General features: G+C 47.7%; 1 protein-coding gene across 3 annotated transcripts in view; it reads left to right on the top strand.

Annotated features, from left to right (window-relative positions):
- EXOC3L4 (exocyst complex component 3 like 4) overlaps positions 1-20739 on the top strand; it is a 485609-nt gene that overhangs the window by 428589 nt on the left and 36281 nt on the right. For all 3 annotated transcript variants that reach the window (XM_073638363.1, XM_073638360.1, XM_073638361.1), the window contains 2 exons: positions 15853-15967; positions 17928-18050. In XM_073638363.1, the coding sequence (XP_073494464.1) occupies positions 15853-15967; positions 17928-18050 (238 nt within the window). The remainder of the gene's footprint in view (positions 1-15852; positions 15968-17927; positions 18051-20739) is intronic.

Below are 20739 nucleotides of genomic sequence, written 5' to 3'. Positions count from 1 at the left end.
TGGGTGCAGAGCTGGGTGTAGTGTTGGGTGCAGAGCTGGGTGTAGTGTTGGGTGCAGAGCTGGGTGTAGTGTTGGGCGTAGTGTTGGGTGCAGAGCTGGGTGTAGTGTTGGGCGTAGTGTTGGGTGCAGAGCTGGGTGTAGTGTTGGGCGTAGTGTTGGGTGCAGAGCTGGGTGTAGTGTTAGGCTTAGTGTTGGGTGCAGAGCTGGGTGTAGTGTTGGGCGTAGCGTTGGGTGCAGAGCTGGGTGCAGAGCTGGGTGTAGTGTTGGGCGTAGTGTTGGGTGCAGAGCTGGGTGTAGTGTTGGGCGTAGTGTTGGGTGCAGAGCTGGGTGTAGTGTTGGGCGTAGTGTTGGGTGCAGAGCTGGATGTAGTGTTGGGTGTAGTGTTGGGTGCAGAGCTGAGTGTAGTGTTGGGTGTAGTGTTGGGTGCAGAGCTGGGTGTAGTGTTGGGTGTAGTGTTGGGTGCAGAGCTGGGTGTAGTGTTAGGTGTAGTGCTGGGTGTAGTGCTGGGTGTAGAGCTGGGTGTAGTGTTGGGTGCAGAGCTCGGTGTAGTGTTGGGTGCAGAGCTCGGTGTAGTGCTGGGTGCAGAGCTGGGTGTAGTTTTGGGCGTAGTGTAGGGTGCAGAGCTGAGTGTAGTGTTGGGCTTAGTGTTGGGTGCAGAGCTGAGTGTAGTGTTGGGCGTAGTGTTGGGTGCAGACCTGGGTGTAGCGTTGGGCGTAGTGTTGGGTGCAGACCTGGGTGTAGCGTTGGGCGTAGTGTTGGGTGCAGAGCTGGGTGTAGTGTTGGGCGTAGTGTTGGGTGCAGAGCTGGGTGTAGTGTTAGGCCTAGTGTTGGGTGCAGAGCTGGGTGTAGTGTTGGGCGTAGTGTTGGGTGCAGAGCTGGGTGTAGTGTTGGGTGTGGTGTTGGGTGCAGAGCTGGGTGTAGTGTTGGGTGCAGAGCTGGGTGTAGTGTTGGGTGCAGAGCTGGGTGTAGTGTTGGGTGCAGAGCTGGGTGTAGTGTTGGGCGTAGTGTTGGGTGCAGAGCTGGGTGTAGTGTTGGGTGCAGAGCTGGGTGTAGTGTTGGGCGTAGTGTTGGGTGCAGAGCTGGGTGTAGTGTTGGGCGTAGTGTTGGGTGCAGAGTTGGATGTAGTGTTGGGTGCAGAGTTGGATGTAGTGTTGGGTGCAGAACTGGATGTAGTGTTGGGTGTAGTGTTGGGTACAGTGTTGGGTGAAGAGCTGTGGGTAGTGTTGGTTGCAGAGCTGGGTGTAGTGTTGAGTGTAGTGTTGGATGCAGAGCTGCGTGTAGTGTTGGGTGTAGTTTGGTGGTAGTGTTGGGTGCAGAGCTGGATGTAGTGTTGGGTGCAGAGCTGGATGTAGTGTTGGGTGCAGAGTTGGATGTAGTGTTGGGTGCAGAGTTGGATGTAGTGTTGGGTGCAGAGTTGGATGTAGTGTTGGGTGCAGAGTTGGATGTAGTGTTGGGTGCAGAGTTGGATGTAGTGTTGGGTGCAGAGTTGGATGTAGTGTTGGGTGCAGAGTTGGATGTAGTGTTGGGTGCAGAGTTGGATGTAGTGTTGGGTGCAGAGCTGGATGTAGTGTTGGGTGCAGAGATGGGTGTAGTGTTGGATGCAAAGCTGGATGTAGTGTTGGGTGCAGAGTTGGATGTAGTGTTGGGTGCAGAGCTGGATGTAGTGTTGGGTGCAGAGATGGGTGTAGTGTTGGATGCAAAGCTGGGTGTAGTGTTGGATGCAAAGCTGGGTGTAGTGTTAGGTGTAGAGATTGGTATAGTGTTGGGTGCAGAGCTGGGTGTAGTGTTGGGTGCAGAGCTGGGTGTAGTGTTGGGCGTAGTGTTGGGTGCAGAGCTGGGTGTAGTGTTGGGCGTAGTGTTGGGTGCAGAGCTGGGTGTAGTGTTGGGTGCAGAGCTGGGTGTAGTGTTGGGTGCAGAGCTGGGTGTAGTGTTGGGCGTAGTGTTGGGTGCAGAGCTGGGTGTAGTGTTGGGTGCAGAGATGGGTGTAGTGTTGGATGCAAAGCTGGGTGTAGTGTTGGGTGCAGAGCTGGGTGTAGTGTTGGGTGCAGAGCTGGGTGTAGTGTTGGGTGCAGAGCTGGGTGTAGTGTTGGGTGCAGAGCTGGGTGTAGTGTTGGGTGCAGAGCTGGGTGTAGTGTTGGGCGTAGTGTTGGGTGCAGAGCTGGGTGTAGTGTTGGGTGCAGAGATGGGTGTAGTGTTGGATGCAAAGCTGGGTGTAGTGTTGGATGCAAAGCTGGGTGTAGTGTTAGGTGTAGAGATTGGTATAGTGTTGGGTGCAGAGCTGGGGGTAGTGTTGGTGGTAGTGTTGGGTGCAGAGCTGGATGTAGTATTGGGTGTAGTTTGGTGGTAGTGTTGGGTGCAGAGCTGGGGTAGTGTAGGGTGCACAGCCAGGTGTATTGCTGGGTGTAATGTTGGTTGTAGTGTTGGGTGCAGAACTGGATGTTGTGTTGGCTCCAGTGCATTATATGGGGGGGGGGAGTGACATCCTGCATGGGGCATTATATTGGGGGGGAGTGACATCCTGCATGGGGCATTATGTAGGGCGGAAAGCCTGCATGGGGCTTTATGTGGGGGGCGACAGCCTGCATGGGGCACTATATGGGGGCCAGTATTCTGCATGGGGCATTATAAGGGGGCCAGTATCCTGTATGGAGTGTTATATGTGGGCCAGTATCCTGTATGGAGCATTATATGGGGGTCAGTATCCTGTATGGAATGTTATATGGGGGCCAGTATCCTGTATGGAGTGTTATATGGGGGCCAGTATCCTGTGTGGAGCATTATATGGGGGCCAGTATCCTGTATAGAGCATTATGTAAGGGCCAGCATCCTGTATGGAGCATTATATGCGGGCCAGTATCCTGTATGGAACATTATATGAGGACCAGTATTCTTCATGGAGCATTATATGGAGTCCATAATACTGTATGGAGGACTATACTGTCCGGTCTGCACTGTGCGCTGCGAGAATTTGCTGGTTTCTGAGCTATTGTAGAATTTACAATAGATATCGCTCATGTAATGTAAGAAGTATGAAGTGAAATCTTCGGAATTGTACTATACCCATATTTCTCTGCGGTATCTGTGCATCATGATTCATGGTATGTGTTAAAGGGGCTCTGAGACTCTTTCGCCAAGGGCCCACAAAAACCTGGAGCCAGCCCTGGGTGCAGAGTTGGATGTAGTGTTGGGTGTAGTTTGGTGGTAGTTTTGGGTGCAGAGTTACTGTAGTGTTGGGTGCATAGCTGGATGTGGAGTTAGGCCACGGCAACAATATCAGTATTTGGTCAGTATTTTTTCTCAGGAGTGGGTGATAAATGCAGAATTGGTGACTTGTTTCTATTACACCTTTTCTCTGATTGTTCCTCACCTGGTTTTGTCTCCCACTCCTGGTTTTGTCTCCCGCTCCTGAGAAAAAATACTGACTGAATACTGATAGTGGGGCCGTAGCCTTAGCTGTAGTGTTGGGCGTAGTGTTGGGTGCAGAGCTGGGTGTAGTGTTGGGCGTAGTGTTGGGTGCAGAGCTGGGTGTAGTGTTGGGCGTAGTGTTGGGTGCAGAGCTGGGTGTAGTGTTGGGCGTAGTGTTGGGTGCAGAGCTGGGTGTAGTGTTGGGCATAGTGTAGGGTGCAGAGCTGGGTGTAGTGTTGGGCGTAGCGTTGGGTGCAGACCTGGGCGTAGTGTTGGGCGTAGTGTTGGGTGCAGAGCTGGGTGTAGTGTTGGGTGTAGTGTTGGGTGCAGAGCTGGGTGTAGTGTTAGGCCTAGTGTTGGGTGCAGAGCTGGGTGTAGTGTTGGGCGTAGTGTTGGGTGCAGAGCTGGGTGTAGTGTTGGGTGCAGAGCTGGGTGTAGTGTTGGGCGTAGTGTTGGGTGCAGAGCTGGGTGTAGTGTTGGGCGTAGTGTTGGGTGCAGAGCTGGGTGTAGTGTTGGGCGTAGTGTTGGGTGCAGAGCTGGGTGTAGTGTTGGGCTTAGTGTTGGGTGCAGAGCTGGGTGTAGTGTTGGGCGTAGCGTTGGGTGCAGAGCTGGGTGTAGTGTTGGGCGTAGTGTTGGGTGCAGAGCTGGGTGTAGTGTTGGGCGTAGTGTTGGGTGCAGAGCTGGGTGTAGTGTTGGGCGTAGTGTTGGGTGCAGAGCTGGATGTAGTGTTGGGTGTAGTGTTGGGTGCAGAGCTGAGTGTAGTGTTGGGTGTAGTGTTGGGTGCAGAGCTCGGTGTAGTGTTGGGTGTAGTGTTGGGTGCAGAGCTGGGTGTAGTGTTAGGTGTAGTGCTGGGTGTAGTGCTGGGTGTAGAGCTGGGTGTAGTGTTGGGTGTAGTGTTGGGTGCAGAGCTCGGTGTAGTGCTGGGTGTAGTGCTGGGTGTAGAGCTGGGTGTAGTGTTGGGTGCAGACTTGGGTGTAGTGTTGGGCGTAGTGTTGGGTGCAGAGCTGGGTGTAGTGTTGCGTGTAGTGTTGGGTGCAGAGCTGGGTGTAGTGTTAGGCCTAGTGTTGGGTGCAGAGCTGGGTGTAGTGTTGGGCGTAGTGTTGGGTGCAGAGCTGGGTGTAGTGTTGGGCGTAGTGTTGGGTGCAGAGCTGGGTGTAGTGTTGGGTGCAGAGCTGGGTGTAGTGTTGGGCGTAGCGTTGGGTGCAGAGCTGGGTGTAGTGTTGGGCGTAGTGTTGGGTGCAGAGCTGGGTGTAGTGTTGGGCGCAGTGTTGGGTGCAGAGCTGGGTGTAGTGTTGGGCGTAGTGTTGGGTGCAGAGCTGAGTGTAGTGTTGGGTGTAGTGTTGGGTGCAGAGCTGGGTGTAGTGTTGGGTGTAGTGTTGGGTGCAGAGCTGGGTGTAGTGTTGGGTGTAGTGCTGGGTGCAGAGCTGGGTGTAGTGTTGGGTGTAGTGTTGGGTGCAGAGCTCGGTGTAGTGCTGGGTGTAGTGCTGGGTGTAGAGCTCGGTGTAGTGTTGGGTGTAGTGCTGGGTGCAGAGCTGGGTGTAGTGTTGGGTGTAGTGTTGGGTGCAGAGCTCGGTGTAGTGCTGGGTGTAGTGCTGGGTGTAGAGCTCGGTGTAGTGTTGGGTGTAGTGCTGGGTGCAGAGCTGGGTGTAGTGTTGGGTGTAGTGTTGGGTGCAGAGCTGGGTGTAGTGTTAGGTGTAGTGCTGAGTGTAGAGCCGGCTGTATTGCTGGTGTAGTGTTGGGTGTAGTGCTGGGTGCAGAGCTGGATGTAGTGCTGGGTGTAGAGCTGGGTGCAGAGCTAGATGTAGTGTTGGGTGCAGAGCTCGGTGTAGTGCTGGGTGCAGAGCTGGGTGTAGTGTTGGGTGCAGAGCTGGGTGTAGTGTTAGGTGTAGTGCTGGGTGTAGAGCCGGCTGTATTGCTGGTGTAGTGTTGGGTGTAGTGCTGGGTGCAGAGCTGGATGTAGTGCTGGGTGTAGAGCTGGGTGTAGTGTTGGGTGTAGTGTTGGGTGCAGAGCTCGGTGTAGTGCTGGGTGTAGAGCTGGGTGTAGTGTTGGGTGTAGTGCTGGGTGCAGAGCTGGATGTAGTGTTGGGTGTAGTGTTGGGTGCAGACCTGGGTGTAGTGTTGGGTGCAGAGCTCGGTGTAGTGCTGGGTGCAGAGCTGGGTGTAGAGCTGGGTGCAGAGCTGGATGTAGTGTTGGGTGTAGTGTTGGGTGCAGAGCTGGGTGTAGTGTTAGGTGTAGTGCTGGGTGTAGAGCCGGCTGTATTGCTGGTGTAGTGTTGGGTGTAGTGTTGGGTGCAGAGCTGGGTGTAGTGTTGGGCATAGTGTTGGGTGTAGAGCCGGCTGTATTGCTGGTGTAGTGTTGGGGTTCATGTTGCATGTAGTATGGAGTTAAGAGTTTCAAGAATTCTTCGGCCTCTTCTTATCGCTGCACATTTATTGGTTTCTTTCATTAGAAATATAAGTGAATGTCAGAGAGGTCGCACAATATCTGAATACATACAGCAGAGATTAGTTGTGACTGAGAACAATCTGACCTCAGATATCCAACTAGTGAAACAATCTAACAAAAAAGTAGCAGGTGAAGAGGACGGAGAAAAGAAAACAAACAGAAAACGATCCAGGATTTTGCCTCCTGTGATTATATTAGTTGATGTTGTTTGGTGGCGTCTGGACCCTGGATTGTCAGCCAGGACTATCACTCCCATCTTAAGAACACCTGGAGCGCTGGATCTTCCAGAGCTGGAAAAGGGGAAGTCTCAATGTGATCAATGGGGAAAATGACAAAGAGCTTGTAAAACAATCTACGGTGTCTTGTTACAAATCCTCCAGGTTCTCAAAAACAGAGAGTTTCAGTTCTGTTAGCTTGTAAGTGCTGTCCAGAGGACTGGGGCGCCTGCTTTAGTGCTCCTGCACTTCTCCAGTCCTGGAGAGCCTGGTGCCTCTACTTGCAGCATCATAGTGAGCGCAAAACTCTGACCAGAGTCTCAGCCATGCCGCCGACCCAAAGTGTCAGTTATTAGGAGCACAGTTCCTACCGGGAAGAAGGAACCTGGGAGGGAAGGGATCATGAGAAAACCCCTTTAATGCTATTAAAAAGGAAAATTCAAAAGTGTAATTATGAGAATAGCCACTAGGTGGTGCAATCAAGCAAATGTTGATCGTAACCATGAATCCACTAAAAAAGCAAAAAAACAAACAATTAATGTTGATATAAATGCAAAACATGAATCATCATAAAATGTAACAGCACAATAAATAACACAATTCATCTACTATACAATGAATACCATTATAGAAGTAATACACAGTGTGATGCAAATAACACAATCTCAATGCATCTGGATACAATGTATCAGGCTGCACCTCCATACAACACTAGGGGGCACTGCGAGATGAATATGAGACAAAAGTGTTGGAACAACATTATCTGATAAATCAGGGTCCGCTCCAGATGTTTTCTGGAGACCCCCAACTACCAAACGCTCAAATTGGCAAGTATTGAGAAAACTGACCCAGATGGTCAAGGGACCCCCCAATCACAGAGGACTTGGTGGCCTTTCATCACCCTCTTTGTGGAGAGAGAATCCTTCCCATCTCTGTCCCTTCTAGGTTAGAATTCTATTTTGATACTTTGTAACAAGTTCTAAAACAAGGAATTTGGGGAAAGTTAATTCTCTGATGACATAATAGAAGGTGGAGGTAGCAACCTACTCATTAAAGTAGTTGTCCACCTCTGAATAAAATTGTTTTACTTAAATTAATGTATTTCAGGTTAATTTTTTTTTATTCAATTTCATTAAAAATAAAAAACTGAGCACCGTTTTGATTTTACGGGCTCTTTGTTTCCCTGCACATTCAACTATAATGTTGTCATTAGCTGAGAGGAGTCATAAAAAAAGACAGATAAAAGATTAAAAAATTAGATCACCCGAATGAGCTCACTGATGGATCCTCAGTTAACTCATTCTGCAGCCAGCGAATGACAGTGCATCACAGAAGCTATAGAAAGCAAATGGTGTCTTTATCTCTCCTGTTCTTGTATCTAGGTCAGGAGACTGGAGAATTTAGATTTTTTTTACACAGATCTCAGCAAATAAAGAAAAGCCCGAGAGATGTGAACTCAGAATTATTATGTTACAACTTTTTCTATTGTCGGGAATTTTAAGAATTTAGGATCTACTCAAAAAAATATTATCCTCTCCATCCGCACAAAGTCTGGGCCTGTTATAGCCATTGTCACTAGATATGGAGATCTCGTTCAGAGAGTGACCTCAGCTTCCTAGAAAGCCACAGCCACAAATTCAATGTTGTACCCAATCTGGAAAAAACAGTGTTCAGTGGATTATCTGGGGACACCAGAGCCGCCCCTGCCACCCATGCTGCTCCCCTGCACACCATGCTGCTCCCCTGCACCTCATGCTGCTCCCCTGCTTCCCATTCTGCTTCCCTGCCACCCTCTGCTGCTCCCCTGCTGGTCCCCTGCCGCACCCCTGCTGGTCCCCTGCCGCCCCTCTCCCGCCCCCCTGCTGCTCCTCGGCAACCCCCCTGCTGCTCCTCCACCGTCCCCCTGCTGCTCCCCTGCTGGTCCGCTGCTGCCTCCCTGCTGCTCCTCGGCAACCCCCCTGCTGCTCCCCTGACGTCTCCCTGCTGCTCCCCTGCCGCCCCCTGCTGCTCCCCTGCCGCTCCCTGCTGGTCCCCTTCTGCCCCCCTGCTGCTCCTCGGCAACCCCCCTGCTGCTCCCCTGACGTCTCCCTGCTGCTCCACTGCCACCCCCTGCTGCTCCCCTGCAGCCCCTCTGCTGCTCCCCTGCCATCCCCTGTCGCTCCCTGCTGTTCCCTTGCCGCCCCTGCTGCTCCCCTGCTGCCCCCTGTTGCTCCCCTGTTGCTCCCTGCCGCCCATGCTGCTAGCCTGCACCACATGCTTCTCTACTGCTGCTCCACTGCCACCCATGCTGCTCCCCTGCCGCCCCCTGCTGTTCCCTTGCCGCCCCCTGCTGTTCCCTTGCTGCCCCCTGCTGCTCCCCTGCTGCCCCGTGCTGCCGCGCTCCTCGTTTCTAGCTTTGCTGACCCTTCGCTGACCCCCTGCCGCCCCTGTTGCTCCCCTGCCACTCCCTGCTGCCGACCCCTGCTGCTCTCCTGCCACCCCCTGCTGTTCACTTGCTGCCCCTGCTGCTCCCCTGCCGCCCCCTGCTGATCCCCTGCCGCCCCCTGCTGCTCCCCTGCTGTTCCCTTGCTGCCCCCTTCTGCTCCCCTGATGCCCCCTTCTGCTCCCCTGCCGCTCCCTGCTGTTCCCTTGCTGCTTCCTGCTGCTCCCCTGCCGCCCCCTTCTGCTTCCCTGACGCCCCCTTCTGCTCCCCTGCCGCTCCCTTCTGCTCCTCTGACGCCCCCTTCTGCTCCGCTGCCGCTCCCTGCTGCTCCCTTGCTGCTTCCTGCTGCTCCCCTGCTGCCCCCTGCCGCCCCCTGCTGCTCCCTGATGTTCCCTTGTTGCTTCTTGCTGCTCCCCTGCTGCTCCTGCTGCTGCCCTGCCACCCCCTGCTGCTCCCCTCATTTCTAATTTCGCTGACCCTTGTAAATCTCCTGTTGTCTTACTTCATCAGAGAGGATGTAAAAGTCTGATGAAAGTTCATAAATACGGAAGTTAGGTTTTTTTTTTCTTCGAATTATTTCTAAATCCCGAGATCCCCTTTATTCTATCAAAAACAAAGTGTGAACACTTTTGCATTGAGCCAACTGGGGTCATACACTACTGGGTCAATGGGAATGAGGCATTTTTTTTCTTCTGAGCCATTATACAGGCATGGCCGAAAGTGTTGGCACCCTTGAAATTGTTCCAGAAAATGAAGTATTTCTCCCAGAAAATTATTGCAATTACACATTTTTTGTTATACATAGTTAAGTAGGTTGAAACAAGACCTCAGTCCACCAAGTTTATCCTTCCTCCCCCAATTGTACATTTTGTCACTATTATCTATAACCCACAATGTTATGTGCTGAGGAAACCATCCAGACCTTGTATAAAAGCTGTTATAATGTCGGCCATCACTACTGTTATTGTGGTCGGCATTCCGCAGTCCGACTGCTCTGACTGTAAAGAACCCTTTCCTGTTTAGATTTCCTTTGTGTGAATTGGAACAACACAAAATAAAACAGAGCAAACAGGCAAATTGGACATAATTTCACTCAAAACCTCAAAAATGGGCCGGACAAAATTGTTGGCCTCCTCCACTTAATATTTGGTTGCACATCCTTTGGAATAAATAACTGCAATCAGTCGCTTCCTATAACCTTCAGCTTCTTACACCTCTCAGCTGGAATCTTGGACTCTTCTTACAAACTGCTCCAGGTCTCTCATATGTGAAGGCGCTATCTCTCCACCGGTGATCAATGGGATTTAGGTCCGGACTCATTGCTGCCACTTCAGAACTCTCCTTTGGTTGTTTCCATCCATTTCTGGGGTCGTCTTGAAGTATGTTTGGGGTCATTGTCCTGCTGGAAGACCCATGATCTAGGGTGCAAACCCAGCTTTCTGACACTGGGCACTACATTATGACCCAAAATCTTTTGGTAATCTTCAGATTTCATGATGCCTTGCACACATTCCAGCACCCAGTGCCAGAGACAGCAAAACAACCCAATACATGTTTGAACCTCCACCATATCTGACTGTAGGTACTGTGTTCTCTTCTTTGTAGGCCTCATTCCGTTGTTGGTATGCAGTATAATGATGTGCTTTACCAAAAAGTTCTATCTTGGTCTCATCTGTCCACAAGACATTTTCCCAGAAGGATTTTGGCTTACTCATGTACATTTTGGCTAATTGCAGTCTAGATTTTTTATATTTTTGTGTCAGCAGTGGGGTCCTCCTGGGTCTCCTGCCATAGTGTTTCATTTAATTCAAATGTTGACAATTAGTTCGTGCTGACACTGATGAACCCTGAGCCTGCAGGACAACTGGAATTTCTTTGGAACCTGATTGGGGCTGCTTATCCACCATCCGGACTATCCTGTGTTCCAAACTTTCATCAATTTTTCTCTGCCGTCCACGTCCAAGGAGATTAGCTACAGTGCCATGGGTTGTAAACTTCTTGATTATGCTGCGCACTATGGACAAAGGAACATCAAGATCTCTGGAGATGGACTTGTAACCTTCAGATTGCTGATATAGATCAACAATTTTGGTTCTCAAGTCCTCAGACAGTTCTCTTCTCTTTCTGTTCTCCATGCTTAGTGTGGCACACAGACATACCATGACTGTAGATAAAATTGTGTTTTTTTATATAACTTTCCCACCAGGGATCATACTGATTTTTTTTCTTTCACTGACCCATTACTAAATGAATCAGACACTGTATTTTCTAATAGGCCACCAGAGACCACGTTATGTTTTATCTGTCTACTAGACCATTAGGGATTAGGTTTTACTTCCTCTTGTCTTTTCTACTAGACCATCAGAGACTATATTGTGTTTTTATCAATGAATCAACAAGAATCACACTGTTTTTCGGATTAATAAGCCAAACACTTTTTTTTGCCACTGACTATCAAGTATCTCACGTTTTTTTCTTCTACTGGACCATCAGGGATAATTTCATGTTTTTTTTCACAGAGCTATTGTGTAGGACTCATGTATTTGTTCCACTAGCCCATCAGGGATTATACACTGTTTCTTCTATCGGACCACCATGGATCCAACACTATTTTCTCTTCTAGACCATCAGGAATCGCACACTGATTCTTATACTGAACCATCAGCGATCACATCATGTTTTTTCTGTATTGTGATTGCACACTCACACTCTTATTTTATCTACTAGTCTATCAGAGATTATACACTTTATTCTACTGGACCACTAGGGATTTTACACTAGACTATCAGGGATAAAATCAAGTTTTTTCCAATGGGTTATTGGGTATAAATCACTCCAATTTATTCCACTAGCCCATCAGGGATTACACATTATTTCTTCTATCAGACCATCACTGATTAGATCATATAGAGTGATTGTATAATCCCTGATGGGTTTGTGGACAGAAATAAAAGAGTGATATTCAGGTTCTTCTGTTGGACCACCAGGGATTACAATATATCTCCTCTATGAATAATGGATAAGATGAGTTTTTCTGGGCTATCAGATATCAGTCACTCTTATTTTTACCACATGCCCATCAGGAATTACACATTATTTATTTTATTGAACCATTTTAGATCCCACATTGTTTCTTCAACTGGACCATCATGGATCAGATTATGTTTTCTTTTACATGACTATCTGGTATTAATCTCTTTTTTACTACTAGTCCATTAGGGCGTATACATTTCCTCAAGATGTTTTTTTTGTTCCACTAGCCCATCAGGGATCATACTTTGTTTTTCTATTATACCATCAGGGATTAGATTTTATTTCTTCCTCATGCCATTTTTTGTCCCACTAGCCCATCAGGGATCATACATGTTTTTTCTATTGTATCATCAGTGATCAATTTTTTATTTTTTTCTTGTGACGTTTTTTGTTCCACTAGCCCATCAGGGATCATACTTTTGTTTTTCTATTGTACCATCATGGACTAGATTTTATTTTTTCTCATGCCCTTTTTTGTTCCACTAACCCATCAGGGATCATACATGTTTTTTTCATTGTACTATGCGGGATTAGTGTATTTTTTTGGAACTGATATGAATGTACATGAGATTTTTTGACAAACTATCATGGCTGAACACTGAACATAGTATATCGCTTGCCACGAAACATGGCATATAATAAGTTACTGACTACTGTATGTGCCAAAGGCTGATTAGCACCGGAGGGTACAGAATATCAGGAGCTCTCGGTGAAGGGAAGAAGTTCTAGGATCTCTCGGTTTCTTATCATCTAGATTGTCTGCAGAATATAAAATTCCTTCTCTAATCCCCCGTAGATGAGGACAGGAGCGGCCTCGCAGCTCTTTTCTCACTTTTCCCCAGTGATATTTGCATTTCCTTGTATTCTCTGGGTTCCTGGCACGCTCCTTGGGCCTCTTGTAATTGCTTAGCTCTCTTTGATAAAAACAATAGTAAGTGTCTTAAATCATGAGTCACGGGGAGGAACGACTCCATAATAAACCTTCGCTGCCAGAACAAAGCTCAGCTCCTGAGAACAGATTTTAATAAGTAAAATGGGAAAACACGCTGAGCCGGAATTCCCTGCATTTGCAAATCGGCTTTTCCGAGTCTGGATGCCGCAACTGATCACTGAAAGTCACTCTCTCCTTGTTATAGACGTTCCGGGATTTCTGGAAATGGCATTAAAAATAGAAGATTTGCATAATTTTCCCATTGTTGTTACGCTGGTTTATGTCTGGAAGACCACCTGTCGGCTCCCACCTACCGGCATTCATGTTTTGTCTATGAGTCGATAAGTGTAGACATCACCTAGAGAGATACCGGACAGGACCCCTGAATGATAAGAGTGTTGCCAAGGTTCAACAGCAAATAATACATGTAACATCAGGGTTCATATCTGAGGGGTCCCACCACCCCCATTATCAGCTTCTGTAGAAGACAAGTGAAAAGTTGTAGTAAGAAATACTGAAGGGTAAAGATTAGGACCTGCTGATGACTAGTTCTCCACTCTCCTGGTCCCCCCAACCACACAACTGCGCTGAATGATACAATGGTTTCCCTTATGTGCAGACATTCTGTTCAATAAGAGGAACATTGTGAAAGCTCCTCCCATAGAATAATAGAAGCTCCTCCCATAAAAGAAAAGCTCCTCCCATAGAATAATAAATAGAAGCTCCTCCCATAGAATAATAGAAGCTCCTCCCATAAAAGAAAAGCTCCTCCCATAGAATAATAAATAGAAGCTCCTCCCATAGAATAATAGAAGCTCCTCCCATAGAATAAATAGAAGCTTCTCCCATGGTATAATAGAAGATCCTCCCATGGAATAATAGAAGCTCCTCACATAGAACAAAGCTCCTCTCAGAATAAAAGCTCCTCCCTTAGAATAATAGAAGCTCCTCCCATAGACTAATAGATAGAAGCTCCTCCAATAAAATAAATAGAAGCTCCTCCCATAGAACAACAGAAGTTCCTCCCATAAAAAATAGAAATTTCTCCCATGGAATAATAGAAGCTCCTCCCATAGAATAAATAGAAGCTCCTCCCATAGAATAAATAGAAGCTTCTCCCATGGTATAATAGAAGATCCTCCCATGGAATAATAGAAGCTCCTCACATAGAACAAAGCTCCTCTCAGAATAAAAGCTCCTCCCTTAGAATAATAGAAGCTCCTCCCATAGACTAATAGATAGAATCTCCGCCAATAAAATAAATAGAAGCTCCTCCCATAGAACAACAGAAGTTCCTCCCATAAAAAATAGAAATTTCTCCCATGGAATAATAGAAGCTCCTCCCATAGAATAAATAGAAGCTCCTCCCATAGACTAAAAGCTTCTCCCATAGACTAATAAATAGAAGCTCCTCCCGTAGAATAATAGAAGCTCCTCCCATAGAATAAATAGCAGCTTCTACCATAGAATAATAGACGCTCCTCCCATAGAATAAATCGAAACTCTTCCCATGGAATAATAGGAGCTCCTTCCATAGAATAATATATAGAAATTCCTCCCATAGAATAAATAGAATCTCCACCCATAGAATTATAAATAGAAGCTCCTGCCATAGAATAAATAGAAGCTCCTCCCATAGAATAATAAACAGAAGCTCTTCCCACAGAATAATAAATAGAGGCTCCTCCCATAAAATAAATAGAAGCTCCTCCCATAGAATAATAAATAGCTGCTCCTCCTATAGAGTAATACATAGAAGCTCCTCCCATAGAATAGAAGCTCCACCCATAGAATAATAAATAGAAGCTCCTACCATAGACTAAATAGAAAATCTTCCCATGGAATAATAGGAGCTCCACCCATAGAATAATAAAGAGAAGCTCCTCCCATAGAATAATAGAAGCTCCTCCCATAGAATAATAAATAGAAACTCCACCCATAGAGTAATAAATAGAAGCTCGTCCCATAGAATAGAAGCTCCTCCCATAGAATTATTATTCTGCTTTCTACCATAAAGCATGATGGGATTTGAAAACATGATACAATTTTTTCATTTTTCCAAGTAATTTAGGGATTTACTGCATCCTAAATATTCTAAAAAGAGAAAACTGCAAATTTAGAGTAATTAAAGGGACTGTGTCACGAGTTTATGCTCCCTAATCTGATCGTAGCATAATGTAAGGGCAGAGACCCTGATTCCATCAATGAGTCATTTACTGGGCTACTTACTGTAGTTTTTATAAAATCACAGCTTCAGCACCAGGAGATTATCACTAGAGGACTGGTAAACCTACTGCCAGGTACCCTGCTCCCACCACTGATTGGCTGCTTTCTATGCACAGTGAACACAGAAAGCTGTGGGCGGGGTTATACGGAGCTCAGCAGTCAGAGAACTGGGAGATCTGCAGAAAACAGAGATTTTATCACAAGCAAGCAGTAAAGTAAGTGACACATCGCTGGAATCAGGGTCTCTGCCTCGTTACGGGCTGCTCGCAGTTGGGGGAGCGAAAGTATGATGACAAATTCCCTTTATGAAATTATGGTGGAGGGTGGACTTCATTGTTGACTTTCCACTTTCATTGCCTTGTCCAGAAAGGGGCCACAAAATCAGAAAATCCAGGGCTTAGGTATAGTGGATGCAGAACTAATAATTACATGGACCCCCGCGATGTAGTAAGACCCATGATAAGTGGGATCCCTGGGACTCATTTGGAGTTTCGAGATTCACCGTTGCCGAGGACCAAACAGCGATTCTAGTAATCTGTTACTTTGTTTCCACTGATGACTGATATTAATACTACAGAGCTTGTGGCTTCCGACAGGAGTGAGATGACTATTTCCTGCCCCCATGTCTGATCAGACTAGTTACATATCCCCCTCCTCTGCACAAATGTGTATGGTTCATCCAGCATGATGTTTCACATACAGCTCATCTCCCCTAGGGGTCCCGAACCCTCATGATGGAGGTCTAGTGACCCTAGTTTGTCCAGTACTACACTGTAACTCATGCACGGACCCGCACGTATGGTCTGCAGCTCGTCTCTGTTGCTGACAGATTTGCTCATCCGCCTTCCTCAGCGTCCTGCACGTTATTTTCCATCACATTACGGGTTTTCCTGTCCCGTCAAGCTACAAAATCATCGTGCCCCCAAACATCGGAGCAGCTGTTATCTGCTATTGTATTATTTCCTTTTTGCACCAGGTGGTCACGTTTTCCGTTGCAGCAAGTTTTACTTTTTTTTTCCATATTTTCAGACTTCCGTTTTGTGTCTTGTCTACATGTCCATTAGTTTCCCATCATTATATAGGGTCGCGATTCCCTTTTTCCAGATCTTATTTGCAATTTTTGATCTATTTTTTTCTAATTGATTCCAATTTTATTAAATATTTTCTCACCCAGACACAACACAACGCAGTCGGATGCAGAACAATGCAGATGTGCGGAGATCAACCTGAACAATGCCATCAAAAGTCTGAAACAGAATTTTATCCAGCTCTTTAAGAAGGACACAAAGGTGAGGGCAAGATATCAAAGTGAACGATCAGCCTTTAATACCAAAGTCCAACATTTCTGTAGAGTCATTACTGGATTTTTCCTGATACAGAGTTCAAAATCCACAGCAAAGAGCCAGAATCATTGTAAAATGATGTCTTCCTCCTTCCACCACTAGAGGGAGCTGATGAGCTTATTGCAGACTTATACATAAAACTCAATAATAAAGCTGTATACTGTTAGCTCCTCAGCTCCCTCTAGTGGTGGCTGAAAGTTATCCACATTTTATGTTTATGCCTATAATTTGGAGCTATGTATAAAAAGGATGAGCTCCGATCACTGTAAGTATATATCAATTCAGAAAGACCATAGCTGGAGGGGAGGAAGTAGCATTCAAGGAATTTAGTCAGGGTCACCACAGTGAGAGGAGCGATAAGGGAGGTATGTAGTTAAGATTAGCTGAGAGCAAGAACTAGAAGGTATGCGAGCCAAAGTGTCCACCTGATAAACTAGGACTGGGGGCTATGCTAACGCTAGGACCATGAACTAGAACTCACAGGAGAGCAAGGATGCTAGAGTCAGGGCAAACGGGGAAGTCCAGGCAAAGGATGTCCAAGCTGGGAAGATTACATGTTATGCCAAGTAGAAGACCTTAAAGGGAGTATGTCATCAGACAATGACCTATTGATTGTCACGTTTTTGTGTTTATTTTTGCTTAAAAATGTGAAATCTTTCAATTTTCACACTGGCCACTGGAGCTATTTTAGAATCATACTTCCTGTTCTTTTAGGAGCAGTTCACAGCAGTTTCCTTATCAGCACAGGTAGGATTACAATAACAGGTAATATTACTAATACATAACAAAGGATCCACCATTCACAATAGGTGATGTCACAGCTCACCTCCTCCTCCTGGACAATGACTGATAACACCTCTATATACAGTAGATAACACAGGATCCACCATTCACAATAGGTGATGTGACAGCTCACCTTCTCCTCCTCATGTACAATGACTGATAACACCTCTATATACAGTAGATAACACATGATCCATCATTCACAATAGGTGATGTTACAGGTCACCTCCTCCCCCTCCTGTACAATGTCTGATAACACATCTATATACAGTAGATAACACAGGATCTATTATTCACAATAGGTGATGTCACAGCTCACCTCCTCCTCCTCATGTACAATGACTGATAACAATTCTATATAGAGGTGTTATCACAGCGCACCTCCTCCCTTTGCAATGACCTTTACGCATGCTCATTAGCTGCTTTAGCTGCTTCAGTACAAGATAACGGATGTGAATCTATTCATTGCTGCTAAGATGAACTGCAGCCCAGCGACAGGAGCCCAGCGACAGGAGCCCAGCGACAGGAGCCCAGCGACAGGAACCCAGCGACAGGAGCCCAGCGACAGGAGCCCAGCGACAGGAGCCAGGAGCCCAGCGACAGGAGCCCAGCGACAGGAGCCCAGCGACAGGAACCCAGCGACAGGAGCCCAGCGACAGGAGCCCAGCGACAGGAGCCAGGAACCCAGCGACAGGAGCCCAGCGACAGGAGCCCAGCGACAGGAGCCCAGCGACAGGAGCCCAGCGACAGGAACCCAGCGACAGGAGCCCAGCGACAGTAGCCCAGCGACAGGAGCCCAGCGACAGGAGCCCAGCGACAGGAGCCAGGAGCCCAGCGACAGGAGCCCATGGTCTTGGACCGTGATCATGTGGCTGTGTGTGCTGGACGCCATAGTTGCCATCTTAGTAGGTTATAGCTTATAGCTTGCCAGAGACAGAGGAAAAAGCAATGCGTCACCCATGACCACCTGAGAAGATGGTGGTCCATGTACCATGCAAAGTTCAGGGTCTCTGTTGGTCTTTGCCAGGAGTCACATTTGCAGATCACTGTCCGGTACGGCTGCGTCTATTGGTCACATTCCAACACAATCCTCTTCCCTTACATGTGTCTCTGTCTTCCACAGCCACAATTTCATAAGATAATCACCAAAAACTGGCTGATGAAGAATACAGCGTTCAACGCCATCATGAAGTCTACAGGAATCCTGTGCCGATGTCTGAAATATTTACTTCCTCCGCACGATAAGGTACATTTGGCTTCTGTCCCTGCGGATCAGCTGCCCCATACGTTACGGGAAATCCTGTACAGGAAGAGAGTTACATAATGTTATGACCCCATCAGGACATTCTGTGTGAGGGTCCGTGAGCAGGAAGCCCCGCGGACACCATTGATTGGCGGGAGGGTATAGTGGACACTAGGGACCATCATCAATGCTTCTGACTTTCTCAATGACAAGTACAAAGATAACAAAAAGTCTTAAAACTTTTTCAAAACTTTTCATAGTGGAGAAGGTGCAATTATCTCACAGTTTCCAAACGTGTCCGTCTCTAGTAGGGGGCTTTTATATTTAGAAAGCTGGATCATTAAAGAACAGCAGCTGGCACTGCTATAGGAATGTCGAGCCCAGGGGATGGGGAGAACTCGGCGCCCAGGCCTTGTTGTTAGTCTTGGGGGACGTCGCGGTGGTCGGCTCCCGGGCCCATACCCTGGGCCTCTCTTTAAAAGGGTGGATGATTATTTAAAAGCTTGGGACGCCACCTGTGGTGTCTGGTGAGGATCACCAGCGCTGCGGCAGCCCACTGAGGCCGGTGTTAAGGCAGCTTGCGTGGTATAGCTCCCCACAGGTGGAGCTAGGCCTCAGGGCAGCGTAGATGAAAGGATGCAGGGACAGAAGGGACCCAGCCGGGTCAGAGTAAGAACAGGGACAGACACGATAATCACTTCAGTACCTTTTACTGATGGTATTCAAGGCACAATCAGAAGCACTGTAGGGTGAGGGGTGCACATTAGGATTCTCCTCAGTGAGCGGGTATAGGGCCTCCTGTTTCTTGCCTTTGTGTAGTAAGTTTCTGACCTGCCTGGAGCTAGGCCTAACTTTGTTTCTGTCCTGCACCGGCTGACTTTGTGGTAGGGCCTTCTCTTGGAGTACACACTCCCAGCTTGCGGGGCCTCCGTGACTCCTGGCTCTGTTACGTATCAGCTCTTGGGTGATCCTGGGACTTGAAGTCTTCCAGGGGTCTCCGGTTGTCTCTACAGGGGGATATACGACCCTGAAGACGCGGACCCGGTGTCCGGTATTTGTTTTCTGGGGTGAGCTTGTACAGCTCCTCTGCCCCCAATGCTACTCTCTCCTCTAGCCTTCGGCCTCACTCAAGGCCCTAACTAGGCTACACACACTAGCGGCAGCTTTCCGCGCTTCACCGCTCTTATGGCGTCGGCACACCTTAAGCTCACTATCCTGAGCTGCAACTGAGTCTGGACTGGGCTCCACTGCAAGCTGACCTCTCTCAGGCTTAACTACTGCAGGACTCTCTCAACAGACTTGACTCTCTGTCGACTCCAGACTGAACTGCCTAGCTCCACCTTCCCTTTTTATATCCCTAACGGGCTCCCTCTGGTGGTCTGAGGTGGAAGGTGGAGGTGTGTGTGTGCTGTGGGGGCCTCTTGTGGAGGAATCCATTCATGCACCCCTCTAGGATCTGTGGCTCCAAGCGCAGCAGGGTGCCACATTCCCCCCTAGCAAAGCTCAGCACTCCCGGGCTGAAGTACATTTTGAATAAACATGAACCATAACAATCTTCCCTTTATGGGAGGCACATTCTTAAATGTTGCATATAACATTATAAATAGCAAATATATACATATTGACCATAAGCAACCCCAGAATTTAAGTCTCTTTTGGTGAGGTTCCCTGAAAGGATGTCCATCTCACAGTGCAGAGTACCTGGTAGCTTGAGGGACCTGTCCCAAACCCTCAACGTAGGCCCTGGGGTGGCTGCAGGGCATGAAGATCCCGAGCTGGACCTCGAGAAGAGCCACTCCAGACAGGTTTTACTTCTGAGGTCACCTAGAGGAGCACTCCAGGGAATGCAAATATTTACAAGAAATAGTTTTTGGGCTGCACATAGTCCTCAGTCACAAAGTTCTGTATGTAACAAGGGAAGTGTCCGTATCACTTAAATTGTCCATTGCAAGGCAAAAATATAAGTTAAATGCATATAAAAGGCAATGAATACATGGCAATATACAATACAATGCTATATAATACCCCAGGGGTAACTATCTACACTTGTCAGAAGTTTAACTATTTTACTCAGTGTATCTGACAGGGATCTGACCTTTGGTACTACGTATGGATCTGCGTGGTACTGGGATGCGTGAGGCACTAGTATTTGCACTACTTCCCATTCTGTCAGTACTAGGCGTGGAGGGGCTGCTAGACTGCCTTGGCCTCTCTGCGGGACTGGCAAGTATACCATTAGCTGGGCCTTCTTGCTCTGCACCAGCCGGGGATCCTTCGTCTGGGAATTCTTCTTGAGCAGGCTCTTCCGCAGCACTTACAGGTTCTTCTTGCTTTGGGTAGAAGGTGATTACAGGGATGACTACTGCTCCTCTTAGTTGGGGCCAATCTGCCGGGAAATCTCCTAAGTCAGTGTGTATTACTGCTTCTTTAGGCTCCTCCGGTACGGTGAGAGGCACTTCCTCTTGGGCTTTAGCAGACCTGGACACAACTTCAGATGGTCCCTGGATACTGTTGCAGTCGTTCTTCCTCCATCTCTACTAATTAAGCAGGTCTTTCTGTTATCAAATCTTGAATTCAACACAGTGTAGGGTTCTCTCTCCCACTGGTCATCAAGTTTGTGGTTTCTTCTCTTCCTTTTTAACACTACTTCAATAGGTGTCAAGGGTTCTGCTTGGGCACCTCTGTTGTATTG

The sequence above is a fragment of the Phyllobates terribilis genome, unplaced genomic scaffold, assembly GCF_046119375.1.
Source record: "Phyllobates terribilis strain yellow unplaced genomic scaffold, ASM4611937v1 Scaffold_7__3_contigs__length_470593459, whole genome shotgun sequence".
Taxonomy (NCBI): domain Eukaryota; kingdom Metazoa; phylum Chordata; class Amphibia; order Anura; family Dendrobatidae; genus Phyllobates; species Phyllobates terribilis.
The sequence above is the reverse complement of the archived record's forward strand: the minus strand, read 5'-3'. Positions and strand labels throughout refer to the sequence as shown.